Source organism: Tetrao urogallus (assembly GCF_951394365.1).
Source record: "Tetrao urogallus genome assembly, chromosome: 2".
Lineage (NCBI taxonomy): Eukaryota > Metazoa > Chordata > Aves > Galliformes > Phasianidae > Tetrao > Tetrao urogallus.
In genome coordinates this window covers 24,936,955-24,961,513 of record NC_136814.1, presented here as the reverse complement: position 1 = coordinate 24,961,513, position 24,559 = coordinate 24,936,955, and the positions used below count along the sequence as shown (strand labels likewise).

The 24,559-nt window shown below is 41.3% G+C and overlaps 2 protein-coding genes across 2 annotated transcripts in view; one reads left to right on the top strand and one right to left on the bottom strand.

The window, feature by feature from the left end:
- PREPL (prolyl endopeptidase like) overlaps window positions 1-18,284 on the top strand; it is a gene marked incomplete at both ends in the record, with an annotated part of 31,517 nt that extends 13,233 nt beyond the window's left edge. Inside the window, 2 exon segments of the mRNA XM_079550712.1 lie at window positions 18,202-18,205; window positions 18,208-18,284. Coding sequence (XP_079406838.1) covers window positions 18,202-18,205; window positions 18,208-18,284 — 81 coding nt within the window.
- On the bottom strand, window positions 1,544-15,330 carry SLC3A1 (solute carrier family 3 member 1; the record flags this gene model as incomplete). Its single annotated transcript, XM_079532977.1, has 10 exons — window positions 1,544-1,984; window positions 2,800-2,916; window positions 7,277-7,423; window positions 8,472-8,670; window positions 9,431-9,555; window positions 10,267-10,386; window positions 12,560-12,685; window positions 13,227-13,381; window positions 13,709-13,888; window positions 14,904-15,330. The coding sequence occupies 10 exons, from the start codon at window positions 15,328-15,330 to the stop codon at window positions 1,544-1,546; spliced, it is 2,037 nt and encodes a 678-aa protein (XP_079389103.1).
- Window positions 18,285-24,559: the final 6,275 nt, after the last annotated feature.

Sequence of the window (24,559 nt, the reverse complement as noted above, 5' to 3'; positions counted from 1 at the left end):
TTAGCAACTGATGCAGTCACTGAAGGCATGTTTTAAATATTAAAAACAAAACAGAAACAAACCCCAAAACTGCTGAAATTAAGGTTGTTCTTGCATTTATATATGGAAAGGAGCCATTGACAGCTAGATCATTGAACCTCATCGTGCCTTAAACCTCAAGGCAGCATTAAACTCCCACTGTGATGTGCCAAGAGCTTTGAATGAAAGGCTCTAAGTTGTGAAAAATATTGTTCCAGCACGAAAAGTCATGCACTGTAGAGTATTAAGACCTTATTTATTTCCATCTTCCTCATAAAGTATATATGGTGGGCTTGAGTGTTACTTTTTTTTTTTTTTTGAACATGACTTACAATTAAGTTTCAATGCTTTACGCTTAATGCCAGAGGGTGTGCTGAAAGCAACAGGCTGCCAAGACCTGTCATTTTGCTGCTCATGTCTCAGACTAGCATGGATTTTATTCCTGTTATTTATTTTAAAAATCCTAGCAAATGTTAGTTATTGTGGCAATTGTATTTTGTTTTAGGGCAAGGTATTGCTTAGTATCAGTATGTAAAAGATTGCAATAGCTGTACAATAACCTTGGCAGTTTACAGTGCAAAGAATTTAATTATTTTGTAATTATTTGCTTTAGGTTGCAAGACACCTTGCTTTTCTGAAAAAAGAACTTCAAGTGTGACATCCCCAGCATTAAATCAAGTCCTGTAAATAGCTGATAAACACATCCACCACCTAAAGAAGTTCAAGTCAGATTTTCATTTGTATGAAAAAGTATCTTCTCCAGATGTATTACTGCATTATGGGCACAAACAGACCAGATACGCAGGGACAAAATTGGGTTTGGCATCAGTTTATAAAGAACCCAACTAAACTAAATATCTTCCCTACCAAATGGTACAGAAGGAGCTGCTTTCCTATGTGGTTCTGTTCATAAGCAAGCAGTACAGCACTGTACAAGTGGAGCTGTAGTGCGAGACAGCTTGTGCTGAAAGTCGAATGTACGTCTAATGTACAAAGACATGAATGTTTTATGACCTTTTATCCAAGAGTAAATTCTACACAAGGCAGTAAATCCCCTCCCCAAAGTTGTATTTAATCAAAAAATCTCACTAAATTATTCCCAAACTAATTTCCATATGTAGGAAAATACTGTTGCCCTTCCTATCTATTCATCTATTCAGTACATTACACTGTACTAATCATGTGGTGGGGCCAGACTGCAAAAAAAAAAAAAAAAAAAAAAAAAAAGGACTCTCAAGAACAGGAATTTAGAAGTAGCAGAAATCTTTTATCTGATAAGATAAAAGCATAGGAATCTTAAAAATTAGGTGCCTCCAGAAGATAATACAAAATGAATGCCTAAGTTGTGAACGCTATTTAAATGACAAAATTGTTTATTACCCGGTACAGATACAAGACAATTTGGTATTAATTTTATTTTTCAAGCTGTTTATTGTGTACAGAAAGCAAGCCTGAAAAGCCAAAAAGAATTAGCATTTCTCTGAACCAAGCATTTTCTAAGTTAACATGAAAGCTACTCTTGCATTTAGCAGTTCATGTAGAGTAAATTGAAGGCACTGGAATAACAAGCTTTTTCAGACACAAAACAGTTTTCTTGAAAAGCTTCCATATTATGAACAGGCTTTCCTGTTTTATATTCAAGGACCAGACCTTCTCCTGCCTCAGTTTTAATTATTCTGGTATCAACAGCGTTACCAGTATTGCTAAAATTAGTACTTAGTCTTATCACAGCTTGAGATGGGAGGCTTGGAACGATAGCTTTCAGATCTATTGTCGATTCCTGTCCAAAATTGAGAACCATCATAAAGACACTGTCCAACCCATCCAATTCCCTCACGTACACAAAAACATCACTGTCATTCCAGATGGAGCACATCCACCCCCGATGTATGGGTAGCTCGTTGTTGCGAAGTAGAGTTAGTTCTCTGTACAAATTCAGGGTTGAGTTGGACTGGGCCATCTGAACCTGCAACAGAGTCAGCATTGTACGAGATGGACCTCTCACGTGCACGCCATCTACCAGGAACAACCTCTTAGAATTCAGTTCTAACAATTAATTCTCTTCAAATTTGTCTGCCAATTCCATGTCAAAAGTGCTTTTTCTCCTGCACTTTCTTGAGATTTGTACAGTGGCAGAGATTATCCAGCAGGACAGAATTTCCTTGGCCCAGATAATACCTTCCAGCTGTCTCTTAGAGTGTTTAGCATTTGTTCTACAGAAAACCACAGCCATTTAAAGCTTGATAGCGAACCTTTTTCACTGAGTCTGATCTACTGAAGTCATAGGATTTATTTCCTGTTTGTTGGGGTTTCTTTTCTTTTTTCCCCAGTCTTTGCATTATTCTGTCTTCAGTGTTGGTCAGCACTGTAGATCAGCAAAATCTGCTTAAGCCACTGCTCAAATACTATAAAAAATGTATTTATATACTTTACAAATAGTCTGTGTAAAGTTATTACAAGGAGGGTGCTTTACATACACTAATATAAATGAAAAGTGTTGGATTTCAATTTAATGTTAAAATGATTAAAGAGATGTTAAGTCAACTTGCCACATCAACATTATCGTTGCAGTTGCACTGTTTAAATGACTACAGCTGAAGCAGACTCTTTGCTGATGCAAGGATTTCTTTTCCTAACAAAATCAGTTAAGATTCAATGCTTTTCTGTTTTCCCCCCTGGAGTTTTGTTTTTGTTACACTGCCAGGTCCCATTAGAAGTTGGAGAAAAATAGATACATCAGGATACTTTTAGACCATTGGTTTGTCACACACAAATACCTACTTCAGCATTGACACTTTGGTAGTCAGAGTTAACAGGTATCCAGCTACTGTTGCCTTCAGTAAAACCAGCATTATCGTTGCTGTTCCACTGCATAGGGGATTGAGCTGGAAAGGTCACCTAGAAAATAAAGTGGTGTTAGAGCCATTACCAAGTTGTGTATTTTAATTAGCCTGTTAAAAAGCTGACTCTTAAACAACACATTCTCAGTTCCACACATAATCACCATTTCAGCATTATTTTCTCTGGTTGATGTTAAGAATCAGCAAGGAGGATGTAATCCTGATGCAGATCTCAAGAGAAACAGAAGAGTAGCTCTGTGGTAATGGAAGAGAACAGACAGTCCAACAGATGCAGCACTACTGGCTAAATGTGGAGTTCCAACTAAGCAGGAGTCTCCCCTTGCAACAGATGGTTGACTAAAAGCAGCTAGAATATTCTGACAAATAACTAGACATGCACTTAGAGAAAGTACAAGAAAATGAGTCCCAAGAAGAGATAACAGCAAATGAGTAAATGCTATTGAGAATCTGTTCTTCTCTAGCCACCAAACTTTTCATTGTAGGTCTCTTCAAGCTTGTGTTTGCAAGGACTACAGCTTGGGGAGGATTGCTCGTGTGAGAAACAAATTTCTCAAGTTCAACAACTGTACTGAATAGCAACTTTTAGCTTATTGAAAGGTGTTATGTAAGAAGATGAATGAAGTTCTGATTTTGAGGGATTCAGAAAAATTATGACAAAGCTTCCTCAATGTTATTGAAGAGCTTGCCAAAAGATCTGACACTTAAATTTAATGACATAAGAGGGCATAAAATATTTTGCACATACTTTGGGTGTTTGTTTCCTATGAAAATTGTTTTTTTTCATATAAAGGACACTTTTCATTACAATCTGTCAGAATAGCAGCTTGACAAAAGAAATTGTCACTTTGCCTCATGACATTATAAATAACGGGTTTCTCCTTTTAGCATGTTCTGAAAAGCAGGGAAAAAAAGAATCCTAAGTTTTTAACACTTGTAACACTCCCTTTTATCTTTACCTTTTCATGATTCTTAAAGACTTTCAAATGCTGGGATTGAAAACTATTTCTTGAGCAAATCCTCTCTACCTCATTTATCAGGGATTCTTCCTCTCCAGATCGAACGAAGAGTGGTTTTGCATTGTTACAAACCCATGAGCCACAGGGTGGCAACTAAATGAGAGAATAACCTGAGGAGCCAAGGGCAAGCCACTTTGCTGAAGAGCACCTTTTTGTCAGCAGTAATCAATGACAGTAAGATAATGCAAGACACATTTTTTGGTTTCTCAGAAACAAAGCCATTTCCTGTCAGAGACATTTCTTCACAGCTGAATCAGACAAACCTAGGGACGATTCTGTGCTTCTCTGAGTGCATCTTTCCCTTTGGTACAAATCTGGCCAATAATACTCTCAGTAACATCACCAGAATCTGCCTCATTCTGCAACAGAATCATAGGATAGCTTGGGTTGGAAGGGATCTCAAGGATCATCAAGTTCCAGCCCCTCTGCGACAGACAGGGTTTCAACTGTGAGATCAGGTACTGGATCAGATTGCCCAGGGCTCCATCCAACCTGGCCTTAAACACCTCCAGGGATGGGGCATCCACAAACTCTGGCCAATCTGTTCCAGCACCTCAGCACTCTCTCTGACATCTAATCTAAATCTCCATTCCTTTAGTTTTAAACCATTCCCCCTTGCCCTATCGCTACCTGACAATGTAAAAAGTTGATTTCCTTCATATTTATTAACTCTCTTTAAACACTGGAAGGCCACAATGAGGCCTTTCCCAACAGCCTTCTCTTTGTCAGGCTGAACAATCATAGAATCATATATAATCATAGAAGGGCCTGGGCTCAAAAGGACCATAATGATAATTTAGTTTCAACCCCCCTGCTATGTGCAGGGTTGCCAACCACTAGACCAGCTTGCCCATCAGCCTATCTTCATAGGAGAGGTGTTCCAGCCCTTAGATCATCCTCATCTCCTTCCTCTCCAAATTCTCCACATCTTTCCTGTGTTTAGGGCCCCAGACTTGGATGCAGTACTCCAGCTGGGGCCTCATAAGGGCAGAGTCACCTCCCTCCCCGTTGGCCACCCCTTTTGATGCAGTCCAGGATACCATTGGCCTTCTTTGCTGCAAGCGCACACTGCTGGCTCATGTTAAGTTTTTCATCAACCAGGACCTGTAAGTCCTTCTCAGCAGGGCTACTCTCAAGTTCTTCTCCCAGCTTGTAGACATATCTGCGGTTACCTCGACCCAAGCGCAAAACCTTGCACTTTGCTTTGTTGAACCTCCTTAAGTTCACAAGGGCCCCCCTCTTGAGTTTATCAAGGTTCCTCGGATGGCATCCCTTCCTTCTGCTGTATCAACTGCATCGCTCAGTTTGGTGTCATCATCAAATGCTGAGGGTGCACTCAGTCCCATCATCTACGTCACTGATAAAGATGTTAACAAGTACCGGTCCCAAGAGGAACCCGTGGGGGGGTCACCACTCACTGTCTCTGCCTGGACATTGAGCTGCTGACCACAACCTTCTGGCTGCAACCTTCCAACCTTATCCACTGAATCGTCCAGCATTCAATTCTATCTCTCTTCAATTTAGAGATAAGGATGTGGTGGGGGACCATGTCAACAGCCTTGCAGAAGTCGAGGTAGATGACATCAGATATCTTCAATTTGTCCACCACTGCCATCACTCCTTCATAGAAGGCTATCAGATTGGTTAGGCACAATCTTCCCTTGGGGAAGCCATGCTGGCTGTCTCAGAACACCCACTCGTCCCCCTTGTGTTCCTTAATGTGTCTTCCAGGAGGATCTGTTCCATGATATTCCCAAGCAGAGGTGAGGCTTACCAGCCTGTAGTTCCCCGAGTCTTCCTTCCTCCCTTTCCCGTAAATGGGAATGATGTTTCCCTTTTTCCAGTCCCTGGGGACTTTGCATGATAGCCACAACTTTTCAGATACTATGGAGAGTGGCTCAGCAACAATATCAGCAGCTCCCTTAAGACCCTGGGATGCATGCCTTCTGGCCCCATGGATCTGTACACATTCAGTCCGTCTGAAATGGTCTCAGATTTGCTCAGTCCTTACAGTGAGAGAGATTTTGCTCCCCCCAGTTCCCAGCTCTGTGTGAGAATCCTGGTTGCTAGTGAAGACTGAGGCAAAGAACTCGGAGTATCTCAGCCTTCTCCATATCTGTTGTAGCCCATTCTCCTTTATCTTTTAGTAGAGGAGTTATGCTCTCTTTGACCTGCATGTTCTGACCTATGTACCTGTAGAATCTCTTCTTGTTTCTAACATCCCTTGCCAAGTTCAGTCCTGTCTGTGCCTCTGGTTGGTCTGTCCAGTACTTGAACCAGAAAGTTTTATTGTCAGTGCACACCAGGAGTCTCCTGGATCACTTACAGCTCATCATGTTGTAACAGAGGCGTTCCACATTGAGAACTGCATCTGCCTTAGGATCATGTTCTTGAGGTGTTCAAATATAGCCAGAAGATGCAGATCTGGGCTATTCCCTTTTGGGCATGACCTTTTCCAATCGTGCAGGCATATCTCCAGCAAAGAGACTACAGTAGTCAGGTGCAATCATAGAAGAAACAAGAAATCACATACACAACTGAAAGTCAGGCAGGTCAGCACAGTGTGAAAGGCGCAGGCACTTTGTTTTAATCCCTTGACTTTGATTAAGTTCTGAACAAACTATAAGCAAACATCCTGCTACGCGTTACCTGTAACTATGAACAAATAAGTGACATATATGGTCTGCAGGCTTGGCTAACAGCTCTGGATCTGAAATCCAAAACAAAAAATGGAGACCCTGCATGACAAGGAAAAACCACTTCTACCAGTAAGTGCTAAGCAGTGCCTGGTGTGCTCACATACCCCTTTTTGGAGACCCCCTCTTCTGAGTTTGTGCACTTCAGAGAGAGGGCTATGGCTTTGACAGGTGCCTCTTTATAGCAAGAATAAAGCAGTTTCCAGGAGACAGGCTTTAGCTATGCTTCCATGAACTCTGAATTCCTTTAAAAATTAGCCAGGAAATAATGGACTTTGATAGAGTGAATAAAGTACTGCGGGAGGAAGGAGACATGGACTCTGTTCTTCCTGCCTTAGGCAACTGCACACCTATCAGAGCCACTGGCCTAGGCCTGACACTGGCAATTGCTATGACTTCTGCTGAAGCAAAGCAAGGCCACCACAGAACATGCTAGTCTGATCCAGCTGAGGGCAGAAAACAGGGACCAGGACTGTAACCTAGCAGCTCAGGAAGGTGCCAGAGCCTTGGTTCTGATTTCAGGCCTGGCCATTTCTGCATCCTGTGTAACAGCTTTGCAATGAAGAACATAGCACCACACCTAAACATTGAGAAAAACTGGATTTGGTTGATCTTGTATTTCCAAATATTCCATTAATCAGAACTAAATAATATCAGGATCAGAATTTATATACTCCTCACTTACATTTGCTGATGCAACGTTCTCCATGCCTATTTCTTCGCCATAGTAAGTTACAGGAGTACCAGGGAGGGTTAACAGCAGCATGTTTATAACTCTGACATACTCATTCCCAAATCGAGATGAAATCCGATCAGTGTTCGGGCTTCCGACCTCAAGAAAACATCATTCCATTAAAAAGACATAAAATTCTATGCATACGTGAAACTGGTCTGAGACAAAAACCATCTGGAGTGAACTTCTGTTCACAGGCACCGAAATAAAGGAAAAAATTATTTAAATTCACATTATGTCCACCAAGCTAAGAGAGCCTGTTCTTCCCTTGTCAAGCGACACACACCAAAATCACTGTCCAGTTGAATAGCTCAGTAGGTATCAAGTGTATTGGCCAAACACACGCACATCCCAATTGCACAACTAGATTAGTAATCTCAAAGGAGATAAATGACAAGAGACCGTCTCATACTAAGAAAAGGGCTTTACAGTGGCCCCCAGCATTGACAGTTGCACTGTTATTTTCTTCCACTTTCACTTCTAGATCTACAAGGAGGATCTTTTTTTTTAAATGCCAGTGCACAATTTTGCCCAAATATTTTAGAACGTAGGTGGCAGATGTAAGGGGAGATGACAAATCAGCCCGAGACTTTGTTAATTCCCCCAGTTATGGCTCCCTTCTCACTGCCATGCATTGTTTTGCGGTGACTCTTATATGGGGTTGTGAGAAGCTGGCAGCCCTGCAAGAGAAATTCCCAAAGGTGAGCATACTGAAGCATGGGACTGAAACCAAAGAGATCTGTAGGAATGTAGGAAGGGATGTGAAACAAGTGGCTGCAACTCCGTTTGGTTTGTATATGAGCTTGTTTTCTTTCTGAAAGCCACAACAGCCAAAAGCTTTTTCTAAATATTAACTTGGACATTTTGCCTCCTCTCACAGAGAGGATGCCTCGAGGGTACAAAATTGCATTCCTGAGGACCACACTCAATAGCCAAACAGAACTGCTCCCACACTGCAATTGCAGAAATGATCGGAGGCTATATTTTCTGTGTTTTGCATGTGGCTCATCTCTTTCATATCCCAAATATAGTTCACAGCAAAAACCTGCACAGCTAATCCCACTGAAATCCACGTGTGTGGAGGTTCTATCATCTTATCACCAACAGGAAAGGGCCTTTCCCATAACAGCAAGTCCAGAATTCTTACCACCCAGTTTGGCCATTTTCCTTCAGGCATGTTTTTCATCCACATGTTGACAGCTTCAGAAACACTGCTGCCAGATAGATTTTTCATGTTAATTAGATAGAAATTGAATGGGAAGTCTGCTTCTTGGACAAAAGTTGTTCCATAATACACCATTGTTCCTTCTATGTCTTCGTTTTCATCACTGTCAGAACCCATAAATCTGCAAAGAAGTAAACAAGGAGCCTTTTTTTTTTTTTTTTTTGTCTCATCCCTGATCTGTACAGAGCTGAAGAAAGCTAGGAACAGTATTCAACATACTTAGAAAATAATACAGGATTAAGAATTACATCTGCCTCCCTCCTCCTCATAAAAAAAACCCACAACATACGGAGATATTTGTAGTTTGTAAAGCAGATAAGGGAAGATACCTGGAAAGCTGTTGGTTTTTTTTTGCATTATTTTTAAACTGCAGGAGTAACTGAGTACTGGCACAGGCTGCCCAGCCGAGCTTGTAGTTTCCATCCTCAAAAGCCATTTAGGAATCATCCTGGGCAGTTGGCTCTGGATGTCCTTCCTGCTTCAGCAGGGGTTGGAGCAAGTGGCCTCCAGAGGCACTTGACAGCCTCAGCCATGCTGTGGTGCTGATAATCTCTGATCATGTATCTGATCTGAACCATATTGTTAATACTGTGCGTGGGATCGGGCTCATGGGCTTTGATTACAATTGTGCCACCATGAGCGATCATACATTCTGCCTACTTGTTACAGGCACAGATACAATACAGCTACCAGAGCTTAACTTACTGCACCTTTCCTTTCCTGTGCACTTTGGGAAAGAGCATAGCCTACTATAGCACTCGAGGACAAAAACCTTACGTGGCGTGTCATGTTAGAAATTGAAAAAAGACCAAAAAACATTTTACTGCTATAAAGACGAAGACAAAAAGAGAAAGAAATTCCCTAGCCACGACAATGACTACCTGTATCGGCCAGGTTCAGTGCTGTATTGATCCATGGTTTCGCGGAAGCTACGGATGATGTCATGCATACCAACTTGTGTGGTCGTGTAGTCATGGTAGAGCTCGGAATAGGCTGTGATGCTCTCCTTAAAGACAAAGCCATGTTATTAGTCCAATATTTTAGAGTTCAAAATTCTCCAAATTCTTCCTGAGACAATCCACCAACCCAAGCAAAGTTTTAAACTGACATAAGTTTAGCATACCAGTGCGTTGCTGTGGTAACAACATCGTATTTGTAGAACTGATAAGTTCTGAAATCACCAACACAGCAGATCAGCTATAATCACCAGACTCACTACTTCAACAAAAGCCCAAGTAACAGGATGCATGCACGTGGCCTCTGGCCACACTTCACTCTAGTATATTGCCAACAGGAGGTGGGGTTTTGTTTGTTTTACTGCAAAGAAGTATGTGTCAGTGCCTGCAATGGGATCCCAAGTGAGCCAGAGTGCTGAGCTCACCTCTTGTAATGGGCTCCCCCAAGACAACCAATGAAATGTTAGAATTCACAAGTCTGATCTTTTTAGGAAAAAAAAAAAGAAAAGTCAAAACAGTTTAAACAAAACCAGAAGTAACTGTCCGCACAGAAATAGAGTGGGTGTATGGACAATTCCTACGCACAGCGCTCCTGTTCAACCCTTCCTTGTATGCACTGCTTAAGCAACAAATCCAGGAACCACCTTCCAAGGAACACAACTGACTCAGCACTTCTAAAGCCATAATTAAAACCCTAAAGCATAAAAAAAGTCTCTTGCACCCATGGAAAATACAGGAGAAAAAGCCAAAATATACATTACAGGATTCTGAGATTTGTTCACTTGTGGCTCATCTCGTAGATGTGTGGCTTCTAGAAGAAACTTAACAGCGACAAAACTAAATCCATCGACTCCTTTGCCAAGCCAAAATTTGATAACATCCTAGGACAAAGAGAAGAGTTGAGAATTCCAAGTGAGCCCATCTCATTCAAAATGATACATACTTGAAGAGAAAATCCATTAGTAGACACGAACGTATAACTTATTTTTGAATTTGCACTTCTGATTTTACTTGAAATGAAAGTGAATCCTGTCAAGTTAGAACCGTTATCCAAATAGGTGATGTCCTGTCATTTCTTCTGGTATTAAAAAAAACAAATTGGTCTGCAACTTCTCTCATAATTCATAAGTCCAGGGCCAGAATGTGCCTAAGGGCCTTCCCATCTCTTCTATCAGAAGAGCTTGGATCAGGCTAAGCTCTATTGCTGCAGAACGCCATCCTGCTGCACACAGATAGAGCACGCTGATTCAAACGTGATGTATGCTGTTCTGCACAGACCTCATGCCACCAATTTTCATTTTATACAATAGAGCTCTTAGAATATTTGTTCCCTTTTACTTGACAGATGGGGATTTTTCTATTTTTATTTTCAGGCTTATTTGTTGATTTGCAGGAACACCAAAATTATTATCCAAGTTAACTGCTATAGATTTATAATTTCACTACCAAATGTAGAGGTTAGTCACTATTAAAGAAACTATTTCTACTTCAGTAGTTATTATATTATCACAGTTCTAATTACTCTATTTTTCACAAACAGCTCTGAAGTTCAATCTCTCTTGAAGAGTTTGTGTAAGTGTTCCTTAAGTACAGAAACTGTTATCTCACCTCAATACAAAAACACCCGTTTGTTTAAAAATGTATGAAATACACTTGCCAGAACAGAACTACTTCTCACTCAAGCTTACAGATTTTTGTTTGGCAAATACCAGGTACTGACTTTGTACTGAGAATGATTACTTTTACTTAAGACAGAAAGCCACAGCCCCTGGTTGCTAAAAGGTTCACTGCTCCCCCATGCCCAGGAACTAAACCAAAAGCAATAGTGTTCTTCAGAGAAGCTGAAGCTTCCTCCTCACTCACACAGTCCTAACATGAAACAGGATTCTGAATTAAATTATTAAAGTATTACTTTATAACACGCCAAAGCAATTGATTGTACTCATAAGCATTTACCTAAAGTGAACATTATCAGACTAAACTTACTAGTCTTCACTTAATTTATTCTCAAAGGAAATGCAGCACCTATTCGTTACTTCAGCTTCAGTAGCATATCAATTAAAAAAAAAAAAATTGCCATGGCCATTGAAAAGCACAGGCAATAGCAGGAAAAGCAAAGAGTGGAAAGATGTGGTGCTAAGGGAAGCATCAAGACAGAGAAGTTACTGGTGGAGTTGGTCAAGAATCAATCTTGAGAGCAGTCTCATTTCAGGCTTCAATTAATGAACACAACCAAGTAAGTTTTGTTTTGCTCCTTCTCATGCTTGCAGCACCCACAGTGAGGAGAAACAGAGACAGCCAAAGAGATGGTTGCACTAGAATTGGGCAGGCAGGAAAACTACCACAAAAAGACACCAAAATTCAGTATCACAGCAGAAAAAAAACAAGGATTACATCAAAGCTGTCCTACCACCTGGCAGGGAATAACAAAGGTAAGGAAAAAAAAAAAAAGGAAAAACACAGTTGCCATACTCCCCAGGTTCAGGCCTGCTTCCAATATTTTAGCAAATTGAGACTCATCTACTGTGAGACGTTGCAGACAAGCATAAGGTTTCATCAGAACACAGCTCTTCCTTGGTGCAACATTCTTGGTTGTACATCTGTCTCTCTCCCCACATAAAGCCACCAGAGATGCAGACAGACTGAAACTCACAAATTCCTCCTTATCCACGAGCCCCAGCATTCCTTGCATTTCACATCAGCATTGCCTCACCGCCATGAAAATGCAAACACCTCTGCTGAAACAAGGTGTTGCCCCCATAGGGCTGGCTAATAAACAGCTCCTTGGATCAACAGAGATTAAAGCTTCTCACAGCTTGGGTGATTAAGCTGTACTCCAGCACCAGTGACGCTTGGCTGTCCATGTCAATCCTTTCATCAGATGCTGTCCTCCATGTTGGAAGCATCAGAAGATGAAACTTGAACATTGCTTACTAACTCAATGTTTGTTTACACACTGTTCTGTTTCAATCATTTTAGTGTACTCTAATCTACAAATTACTTTCAATTAAACTGTAAATTTGTGCTATTGGTGCAGCAGCAAATCACACTTACGTGGATTTCTTGTTGAACGGCAAGGTTGCGGAAATTTAAGTCCGGCTGCTCTTTCCCAAACTGATGAAAATAACACTGCTTCCTCACATCATCATACTGCCAGCTGGAATTCCCATAGACACTCACCTGTTCAAATAAGGGGAAGAAAAATCATCAGAACTCTCAATTGAGCATTTAGTCACATGTATAATTTAAAATGTGATGCATTACAAGTGTATAACAAGGCACAAAATGCCTCATCAATGCAATAAATAGGGTTGATTTTAATGTTTTGTTTCTCATTTCCTTCTCCTGTTAGCTGTTCCTCCTTTTTCAGTCACGCTTTCGCCACACGTATTTCTCATGTTCAATACTGCTTCATTCTTCTAAGTAGACTTTTGCTGGGAATTACTACAAATAGAGAGGGAAACATAGGTAGGACCATTTTTTTAGGATTAGGACCTCAGCTGCTCCTCGCACCCCTTGCCCTGCAGATCTTGACCATCTTCACAGCCCTCCCTCGGATGCTCTCTAATAGCTTTATGTCCTCCTTATGTCGTGGCACTCAGCCCCTGCTCTCAGTGCTCGAGGCCATGGCCCCGCATCCACAGGACAATTGTGTTTCAGGTGCTTACCTGGCAACCTGCAATCCAGTGGGTGATTTACGAGTGTCCCTGCCCACACTCACCCAGTTGTTGGGAGCAATGATGGCCGCCCCTGCCTGTGTGCAGTCCTGCCAGATGTAGTAATCTGTGTACTTCCCCGTGCGATTGCGACTGAGCTGAAACCAATGGTGCTTGTCACTGGTGTGGTTTGGTATCAAATCCATTATTACCTTTAATCCTAAAACACACACATTTGTTAATCAAGCCTTTCATGGTAAGGATCATGTTATTTATTTATTTATTTATAAAATGAAATCCTGAACATTTTGGGACTGGCAAAGCTAGTTCTCTTCCATTCAGCCCAACAGCCACAAGGGGAACCATCTGGGCAAGGATTTGGTTTAAGGCACACGCGCCACCAACCAAAGACACAACTGCAGGAAGGAAATGCATGCTCCCTCTCAATCTTGTAATTCTATCTCTGCTTTCTTCAGAAAACTACAAGGCACACCTGTATCATAACAGCGAACATCCTTTTAACAGAGCTATTTTGATCACAGCTTACCTCGATCGTGTATGGATGCAAGAAGATCCTCAAAATCACTCATTGATCCAAACATGGGATCAATATCGTAGAAGTCTTCAGCTCCATAGCCAGACTCTTTTAAGGGGGACTTGTAGAAAGATGTGATCCAGATGGTTTTTATATTTAAATGCGTGATATGGTCCAGCTTTTCTTGGATACCTATTGAAAGGAAAAGGGCATCATCTGATTACAAAAGACAAATAGGTTTTGTTAAATTAAGTTCGCTGCAGGCTCTCAAGGATGGAACAAAGATCTCCTTGCTATATAACCACTCCCAGTTTTCACCAATCTCAGGTAGCACGGCAACCTTGTAATTTCTTCAGGAACAGCAGGAGACCACAGAATGGAAACCATTCTAAGCTACTTCTATAGGGAAAAAGGAAAATAATAATCATTTTAAAAAAAAAACAGACCAAAGGCCACTTCTAATCCACAGTATTAAAATACTCATAATTTCATGCAATGTATTTAACATTCACTTCTGAAAACAAACACCTGTATTTTATTGAAATACAACCACATCATTACCTTCTGGTTTCAAAGTCAATCAATCCTTTGTTCACCCAAAGGGAAGCAAGTTTTAATGCATCCCAGTTTTTCCTTCTGCTGGGAAGTCTCCTACACTTTGCTACAGCTAGTGCTTTTTGTCTAGAAATTTTTCAGATGCTATGGGGCTAAGACATTCATTTTAGAAGCACAGCTGATACCTGAGCAGTATCAGGTACACTTTCCTACTAGGATCTCAGAAACACCAAGACCATAAAGAAAAAAAGAAGGAACACTTTGCTCCATTCTGACTTTGTCAGTTTGATTTTTCTGACTTCTCAGGGGGATGCAGACAAACCAGCGTAACAAAGTGCCCAGCACCCATCCTCCCATCTGACCAGAGTTTTGCAGAGATGTTTTCCCATAATAGCAGTTCTGTTCCTGTTTGCTCTCAGCTCCACTGCCAAAAGCTTGGTCTAACTCCAGGCATAGGATAACTTGAGCAAGAAGCTTCTGATGATATCTAATAATTGGCAGCGTGGCTCACCGGCCAGTGGTTATCAGGACAGCTTTCGTGCCCCACTCTCAAATCACCATCTTTTTCTGCTCAACTATAAGGTGACTTTTAAAATTATTTTTATGCCCATACCTCACGCACAGACAACAGCTGCCCTGCTTAGTTTCGTACCTTTCAGATCACCGTTCCCATCCATGTTGCTGTCCTTATAAGAACGGGGGTAGACCTGGTAGATAGGGCCATCTTGCCACCAATGGAGGCACTTTGGGGACAGAGCAATGATGGCAATCGTGGCAGACACGAGCAGGACGGCAGCAGCGATGATGAGCCAGAAGAGAATCTCCCTGGTGACCCTGTACCGGGCTTGGCTGGAGAACTTCAGCAGGACCTCCTTCGGCATTCCCGCATAGGGCTGCAGAGCTGGCTCTGCCACAGCTGCTGGGCTCACGTCAACAGCACATGTTTTTGGTATTTCATCTTGGCTGCTGGTGTTGGTCTCCCTGTCATCAAAAGCCTCATTTTGAACAAACCCGTTGTTCTCCACACCTCCTTTCTCACTCAGCTCCATCGGTAAGCTCTTCGCCTCCTCGTCGACCATTTCACGTCGTGCCTCTCCTCCTAGGGACGCTCACTACAGCGAGTCAGCATACCTTTGTTCCGTGGAATGAGAAGCAGCACAATTAGCGTCTGGCTTTATAAACAACCCTGACCAACTGGTCGAAGTTCACAAGAGACAGAAAGGGCAAAGTGCTCCGGCTCTTCTGCATAATAGGCATCTTCAGCGAGATAACACTGCAAGAAAGCAGTTTCTCGCAGTGGCAGGCCTGTTTCTGGGGCTAACTGCAAAGTTACATTTACTGCTGCTCTCTTCAACATCATAAATTTCTCTTCCGTAATGTGCAGCTTCGCAAACTGATCCTGGTTTCCTTCCCCTCATGCAATCTCAGCATTAATGAATAATGCAAAGACTGACTGAGAACAAGTTGTTGGCAGCTTCAACAGCACAAACTCAATAGGAAAAATAGATCCAACGCCTGCTGCGCTTGGTTTCTCACTGCCCACAGTAAGCGCCTCAGCAGCAACAGCATTGATAAGACACACACTTCAATGAGCAGCACCTTACAGGTTGCTGCACCCAGAGCTCTCCCAGTCCAGGCACAATCCAGCACTGCACAGGCACAAGTGGCACCCCTGTACAGTACAACGTAGCCACATCACTTAGAATCAGTGCATCATAAGGTTGGAAAAAATATCTAAGATCTCCTATCATCAGTATTTCCCCACCAAATCACAACCCCTACTATCACACCTACGTGTTTCTTGAACACCTCCAGGGATGGTGACTCTACCACCTCCCTGGGCATCCTGCGCCAGTCCTGACCACTCTGCCTGAGAAGTTTCTCCTAATACCCAATCTAAACCTCCCCTGGAGCAACTTGAGGATGCTCCCTCTCGTCCCATTGCCTTTCCACCTAAGGAGCTGCTGGGTGAGTTGTGGTCACGTGCCGTTGCCTAGGATGCAGATTCCTTTTCAACTTACTGGTATCTAATGCTAATTAAAGGAACTCACCCCCTGCTGCTTGTTCCCACCTCGCTTTGTCCCTGCCTTATGGCAGGTAAGCTATCACGTGGCTGAGGAGCAAACCACACTGGGGAATGGATTTAGCACAATACAAAAACCGTTCTGCTCATTAAAGATCTCCATTCCTAAGCTGCTCAGTCACCACAGGATCGCATGGGTTGCTCCTCCCAGCTCAGCGCAGTGGGACAGGGACAGGCTGTGGGCACTGTGCATGGCACAGTATTTAGCCAAGCAGCTTCTCAGTCAACTCACACACGTGATGTCTCACATTCATTTCAGCGTGTTTCTGTCCACCCCTGTACAGCAAATCCTCTTATTTCCATTTTGTGGAGTACAAAAAGCAAGGCACGTGGCAGTTAGGTCTCAAATCAACAGATCTGCGTGCGTGCTCCAGCAATCGAACACAGGAAGAGAATTCAAGTTCTCTTAATGGCTTACTCAAAGTCTAAGATCAGATATCCTCAGTTCACCCAAGTGGTGCAACTACCACCCAAAGCGCAGCTGAAATTCAGATTTAAAGTTTCTCAGCCATCTCTCTCAAAGCCAGTAAAAAATATAATGTTGATAATTGCCTGCAAGATGCGTGTCTGATCTAAAGATACAGGGTGTTACCTTCAGCATGCATACTTCTTACAGCTGATAAAGGCCAACTCAACAAGTCAGAAGTAATTGGAAGTCATCACTGCATTCCGACTTGCAGTTTTCTTCTCTTAATTCAAACCTTTTTCAGGTGCACAACTGCAAGCGTTCATTCCATAAACCCTGCCACTTGTGAACTCTTTCTTCAAAATAGCATCTGTTGTCCTAATGCAATTCCTAAATCATACTAAATGTTTCCTAATGCCTTAAGTAGGACAGATTGCATCTTAATTGCCAAGTGTGCCCTGAAAACAGGATTATTCTGTTGGAGGAGATGAAACCATGCACAAGCCCTAGGCTGTCTACAGATGGAACTTGTGTGGACACTTCAACCTCCCTATGGTTGCTGGGCACATAAAAAAAAAAAAAAGAAATGGGGGGAGTATTTTAAGATTAATACAGAAGATAAACTGTGCTGGGAACAAGCAGCTGTCTTGGTGAACATCTCAGCTCTCTCCACACCTTTGTTTTTTGCAACCAAATAGTTGACATAGGCAGCTGTACTGCTTTGTAGCACAACAACTGCTATATACTAACCACGTATAAAACCACACAGGTGTTTATATGCCTATTTTTCCCCCTCTTCACCTTGAATTGCTCATCATAAAACTGTTTGATAAAGGGAGAATGTAAATTTCACCTTGGGAGAGAGATCACCAGCTATCTCCACTGAGGTTTAACTTTTTAAAATGTACTTTATGTACACAGCATTATACTTCTGGCTTGCTCTCAAGCAGTTCTGAAAGCGGTTCCTCCCTGAGAGATTTCAGAGTTGAGCAGCAGCAAGCAGCCAATGCAACCATGCTCACAGAACCCATTGAAAAGCATTAAAGAGTACAGAAAACCCTTCATACTCTGTTTACCTCAGTGTTAGATAAGGAAACAAAACCAACCCGCATGTGGGCAGTAATAGCTGCTATCTCCACACAGATTGCCATGGTTATTTCTATAAGATGGAGGGGTTAATTTCCACAAGTATTCCTTGTATGTAATTATTTTGATGCATGGGCTGACTAAGGAGTCTGCAGTTTGATGCTGTACAAATGCCAAGTAGCTTGCTGGTTACCCAATACCATACATATTGATCGTACAAAGAGGTGATTAAGCACCCTAATGTGCTAAGTGTAGGAAGATATTTATTTTTAAAGAGTTCTCTTGCTTAATGCTTTTTCATTAAACGTTTTGTCACTTCTAAAACTGGTCTGACATAATGCACTTTGCTTCTAAATATAGCCTTATTATTTACAGAACGCAGCCAACCTCACACCCATGCAAAAAGGCAAACACTACAGCCGACAACATTTCCTCAGCGGCTCTCACAAGACCAATGAATCATCCGACCTTTAAAGCTGCCTCTCACCCGGCATTAAGAAAATCTTCCCTTGACAAAGAGAGCAGACATCAGGAGCGACGCTCCCCACAAACAAATCTCTGACACAGCATCCTTCACCCAGGGGTTCCCTGGCCACACGTGAGCCTTCTGCCATCACTATGCAGCCCAAAGTCCTGGAGAACAGAACAACTTAATTGCACAGGACACCATGCCACGGTTTGGTGGTCTTCTTTTTTTTAATGCTCTTAGTCTACTAATGGACTACACGATTAAAGGTTAATAGCATTAGAATTGTTGTAATTGCCTTCAGCCTGGCCCACACGATGCTGTTGAGCTTTCTGAGAGGGAGGCACCCGGCCCCTGCCCTACAGGTGATCAGCCTGGCTGCCTTCTCCCACTACTTCTAATGAGAACAATCACCCTCAAATCCTGGCTCATGGCACTGCAGCACGCACAGCCAACTCTTTTTGGGGCCCTTCCCCTACCGAGGGTCAAACTACTGTCAAACACCCACAGAAAATCTTATTTTAAGGTGAACTCCACTTTGATGCCTCTCCAGTTGGCAACTCACCCATTTCTGCATTCTTCACAACCTTTCACATCTGTTCCAGGGGATGTCAACTGTCAAGGAGTTTCAGAAGTTCCTGCTGACCCCACAGTGCTGGCCCTGAGTGACCTCAGCTGTCCTCACACAGCAGGGGCTGTGCTGCTTCTCAGCGCTGCCACTTCCCCACATGAAGGTGATGTGGTGATAGAACAAGGGGAAATGGCTTCAACTCTAAGAGGGTACACTGAGGTTGGATATAAGGAGAAAGTCTTTTACAGTGAGGGCGGTGAGGCACTGGAACAGGTTGCTCAGAGATCTGTTTGACGCCCCGTCCCTGGAGGCTTCAAGGCAAAGCTGGATCCGGGCCTGGGCAACCTGATCCAGTTGTGGTGTCCCTGTTCATTGCAGGGGGCTGGGACTAGATGCTTTTAAAGGTCCCTTCCACCTCTAATGATTCTATGATTAGAAGTTTTATTTACTAGAGATGCTGAATTTCCACAAACCCTTCCTTCTGTCCCTTTGGTCAACATCTCATCAGCTAGCTAATGTACGCTTCATTAAGTAAGCAACACAAGAAAAAATATCTATCTATCTATTTATATATAATGAAAACAATAAGCAGGAAAAGGTAGGAGCTGTTGAAGCCCTTCCCTTCTTTCTCAGATGTCAGAAGAGCACTCACCCAGCAGAGCCCTTTCTGGTGTTAATGTACAATGTTGTCTTTCTGTTCAGCTCACAGAGCAGCACTTGAAATACCATATCTACCCCTAAGAAGAACTGCTGCAATTACTCACACAGTTGGATACGTATTTTTTTTCCCCACAAAAAGTTGAGCAGGAAGTTAAATAAGTCTCATCTCTTCAGCAACATTATGGTGTGTGCTGAATGTTTTTAAGATAAGGATGAGTGGATGAATCTAAAGATGAATCTAAAGTATGTCCCCAGCCTAAAATTTGTTACACAGCATTATGAAAAAGGTGTTCATGACCAGGAGACTGAAAAGCCATGGTAAAACACCACACTTCTCACCCAGCTCGCACATTGTTTGCTCTAGCAGAATATTTCCTACAACTGCGTCTTGCCAAAACAAAAACAGATTTCGGAGCACTAGAAAAAGTATTTTGTTTTTATTATGGTGTTCACATTCCCTGCTCTCAGAGCTGAAGCAATATAGCCTCAAACGCACCGGAAAAATTTATTTGCTCTATATGCCCAGGCCAAAATCTTTACTGCACCATTAAGTTTAGATGTGTACACGAACTGAAGATGACCACTAGATAAGGGACAAAAAATAAACTCGGAGAGCATTCTCCAGTTTCCCTAACAAGAACAAATCAAATCTTGTACATTTGCCCATAACAAAACGATTATGCACAGAACTAATAAAAGCAAGCCCCATTCAGTCCTTTTCTTATATAATTTGGCATAGAATTTTTTTTAACCAACACTTATTTTTGAAAGTTTCTCTCAACTACCCAACAGAATCCCAACATTGCCTGAAAATGCCACAGAAGTCAGTATTTATATTTACAGATGAGATGGACTTCCAAGAACTCGAGGAGGGCACTTACAAACGTGATTGTTTCCAGCTTTGTAAAGGTCAAAAGCAGGATCCTTACAATCCCAAAAATTACTACAATGTAGCCTCAACTTCTCTATAACTCACCTTAAATTCCAGAGGTCTGAGAGAACAGAAAATCAGGCTATCAGGACTTGGCACAATAGGTGAGAAAACACCACCACATTTCAATTAGACACAGAAAGCATTCAGACTGCATTCTCTTGCTTCACTGTGGTTGTCCTCCTTTATCAGGAAGTTACTTTCACAGAAAGGTTATCAAATTGATGGAGAAGGGCTCTTCCTCTAGAAAACTATTCTCATGACTTGAGGATAAGGAAAAAGCGAGTATTCAACAGTGCCGAACAAAGTTCTCAGTAATACAAACTAGACTTTAAATCCAGGCATCCCTGCAGAGAAGAGATTTACAGAAAAATAAAAGTATCTAAGTGAACATCACCTTTCAGATGTGAAGAGAGAAGCGCAGCAGCACAGATTATAAATGTAAACGAAGTCCATGTGGGACATGAGAGATGACCACATGCAAACAACTGAACACAAAAGGACTTGGTCACGCTACAACGTGGAAGTTACCTGTCGTTTGGTTGACAGCAAAGCAGCCACAGGGTGGGGGAATATAAGTCAGTACAAGCAAAGCAAAGCTAAATCAGACCTATACATCAACAGCCAACACAAAAGCACAGCAAGATTAAATTGTCAAACAGACAGAAGTGTTATAAAAGACGCTTAAGATCTCACGCACGGTTTCAAGTGCACGAGCTAGCTCCATACTTACGTGCAACCGTTCAGTGACCTGCTCACTTCGGTGTGATCTTGCCAGAGTGCATTCATCTCTGGGAGCACCCAGTGCAGTTGATCATTTGCACCAATTGCACTCTCTCCAAACTTTCTTTTTAAACTTTCAATTTAGAGCCAAAAAGCAACATGTCTGCAGTAGACAATCCTTAAATCTAAAATTTTCCTGTTTACACCAACAAAACTTGGATTTGTTGACAGATCAGAAAGCTGCTTGGCAGTTTTTTTTGCATGAACCTCAGGAATAACTTGGGTTGCTTTTGCTTTAGCTTTTGTTTGCAGCACACTGATACATTTACTCAAAGCACAATTTTCTAGAAGCAAAGTGAAAACTGGGAATATCTTTACTCGATTCCTTCAAATTTCCTCATCCTTTACACCAACTTCTGCTGTGCAGAATCACACAGCATCTGAGCAGTTTCATGGCTTATGGTTACACTTGCCATGGAACAAATTAAATATACATACACACACACAGATTTTTATGTATTCGGGTAGAAAATATCTATTAATATTCAACAGAATTACAAGGCCTTACAGAAGAAAGAAAGAAGCCTTGTAAAGCTAGGTTCTTAGCCTGTGATATGTTCAAAAATTGATATCTATTTCACATGTACACTTTTTTTTTTTTAACTCCATCTAAATAACAGCATAATTCACACAGGCAGCATAAGAAGCACAGATGTTTTGGTCAAGTCCCACAACAGTTTGCACACAGGCTTGGAAAAAACATATGAAGATTCATTCGTTTGAGTTTGTACTCAATCTCTCGTAAAAACCTGCTGAGGTCAAGATTACAACACTTGCATTCGCATTTATTTCTTTATTCCCTATTCCATTTAACACGTTAATGATAATCAGTTAAGTCTTTATTTTGCTCAAGATGATCAGACAGCAGATTTCAGAAGTGACAAAGACTGTTTTGTCTGCAGTACAGGAGCATTCACAGAAATGGAGATTCAAGACGAATTTGACACATCGGAATGACCTGCGGTGGAAGTGACACTTCCTACTCTCAGCATTACACAAAAGCAGGTTAGTTAGCAGATGGCAATATAATTAGGAAAACATAGTTTTAAACCAAATGTTAAAATTGACAAGTTGGGGCATGTAGTAAAATCCACAAACAAATTTGATCAAACATCTTGGATTTCTCATGCTAAGAACACACAGCCTACAAGAATGCTGTTGCTTTTTCTCCCCCCCAGGCTGCTGAAATCTAAACAGTGGAAGCACGATTAGAATTAGAAACGTGGTGTAGGCGCCAATTAAAGGCGGCGCCTCTTCAAAGAACAAACAGAAGTCTTGATTGACATTTCACTGAGCTGCATGAGCCGCGGCCCTTCTCTCTGGAAATAAACTTAGGTGCATGCTCCACTTCCATACAATAAATACTTACAGAAAGTACAAACCCTTTCCTTTATGGGAGGCAATACATATCGGGGCAAAAATATCGCACATATAAGCATTCTCAGAACTGGAGCTCGAGTCCAAGAACTCACACTACATCAGAACAAGGCTTAGATTGCAGTTCATCAGGACATCATGCGAGGTTTATGCTGTAAAAGCAGATCCAACAAACGCATCCCAAGAACCACTCTGCAGACCCAAAAACCTATGGCTTGTTCCTACACGTGCCCACTGCACAGCAACGCCAAGCGCTCAAACATATTTCTGCAATGTCACCAATGGAGGATTCTGTCGGCACTTTTTTTCCTCCAGCTAAACAACTCCACTATAAGTAAAAATAACTAGAAAAAAAAAAAATCAGTAAAAAGAATTAAAGTGAGGTATTCACAATACAACTACTTCTATCTAAAACATCTTACAAGTACAATTTTCTAGATCTAGCCTCAGATCTCGACAGAACTTCAGCAGGAAAACTGTCTGAACGATCAATTTGAAGCTGAGTTTTTAGACTTTAAACAAATGTTCCCAGTAGGCAGAATAAGACTCATTTCAGCTGCACTTGGGATGAATTTACTAGAGCAACTTTAAATAGCGATCTTAGTGTTCTGTCACCCACAAAGAAGCCTACTTAGAGACTCTTGGCTTCCTGCAGCAAAGAACCACATTCCCTGTATAACACATCCATCACCAGGCTGTACCAGAAAAGAAACCTTGCAAACCCTATCCTTTTTATGAAGAACACTTGCACTTTCTTGGCAAATCCTTCTCAAGAAAATATAAAGCATATCACACTGTTTTAGCAATCCTTTATTGAAGATAACAAGTTGGTTATGTTCACTGTATTGTATGAAACATCACAATATCATACTGGGAAAGTACTATCAGTACAGGGTTGGACCAGAGCGGATAGTCTGAACAATAAACCATTTTGCATTCTTCATTCCCTATCTTTTAACAACCCCCAAAAAAACAGTAAAGGGACAAATACCTGTTAACATCGTCATTTAGAACACTTTAACTTACAAAGCTAAAATCTAATGAATAAATAAAATATATTGTGGCAATAATCTTCTCTAGACCCAAAAAAAAAAAAAAAATTAAAAAATCAGGTACACAGTGAATCAAAATGATGGGGAAAGCTGGCCTTCGGTACTGCTATGAAAGAGCATGTGGTTTATACAGACTCACCATGGGGATAAAGTTACAGAAAAATACCATGAATTCCATTTCACACAAAACCAGTTGATGACTGTCATTAGCTTAAAACTACACACAAGGGCAATTACATCCTCGCTGAAACACAGTTTAAACAAATAGGAAAATGTTTACAAGGCATCCACAGCATGTAAATCATGTACAGATGGATACATTCATTGTTTCCCCTCCCCAATAGCTTTTACTTTAGATAAATACTTTACTCTTCCCCATTTTCAGCATTTACTGGACTCATTACATGCACAACTCAAAGAAGTCAGAAGAAAAAGTCAAGGTTATTGCAAAAATAGAATTAAACTAAGAATCTTCAAGTACCTTACATGACAGCCACTCTGTACCATGCCCATTGCTTATAAAATGAAAGGTCATTGAACCCATGAAAATATCTCTAATATTTTCTTAATTTAAAATAGATAATTTTAAGTGTATTTATAGTAATCTCAAAGTGATAATTTGAACTTTGAAAATAATGCAAACAATTAAAAATTATACCCATATTACACAAGACTTCTGTCTGTATCTTAAGCTGAAAAAAAATCAAAAAACTATAGAAAAACCACATATAGAACAAAAAAATAATCACAATTTACATTATAATAAAGGCAAATTTTCAGCATTTTTTTTTTAAAAACCTGCAGCTGTGAGAGATGTCAAAACAAATCACTACTAACTAGAAACTCATCAGTTTGGTTTTAAAAGATTTTCTCTAGCAAGAGTGTAAGGGTGT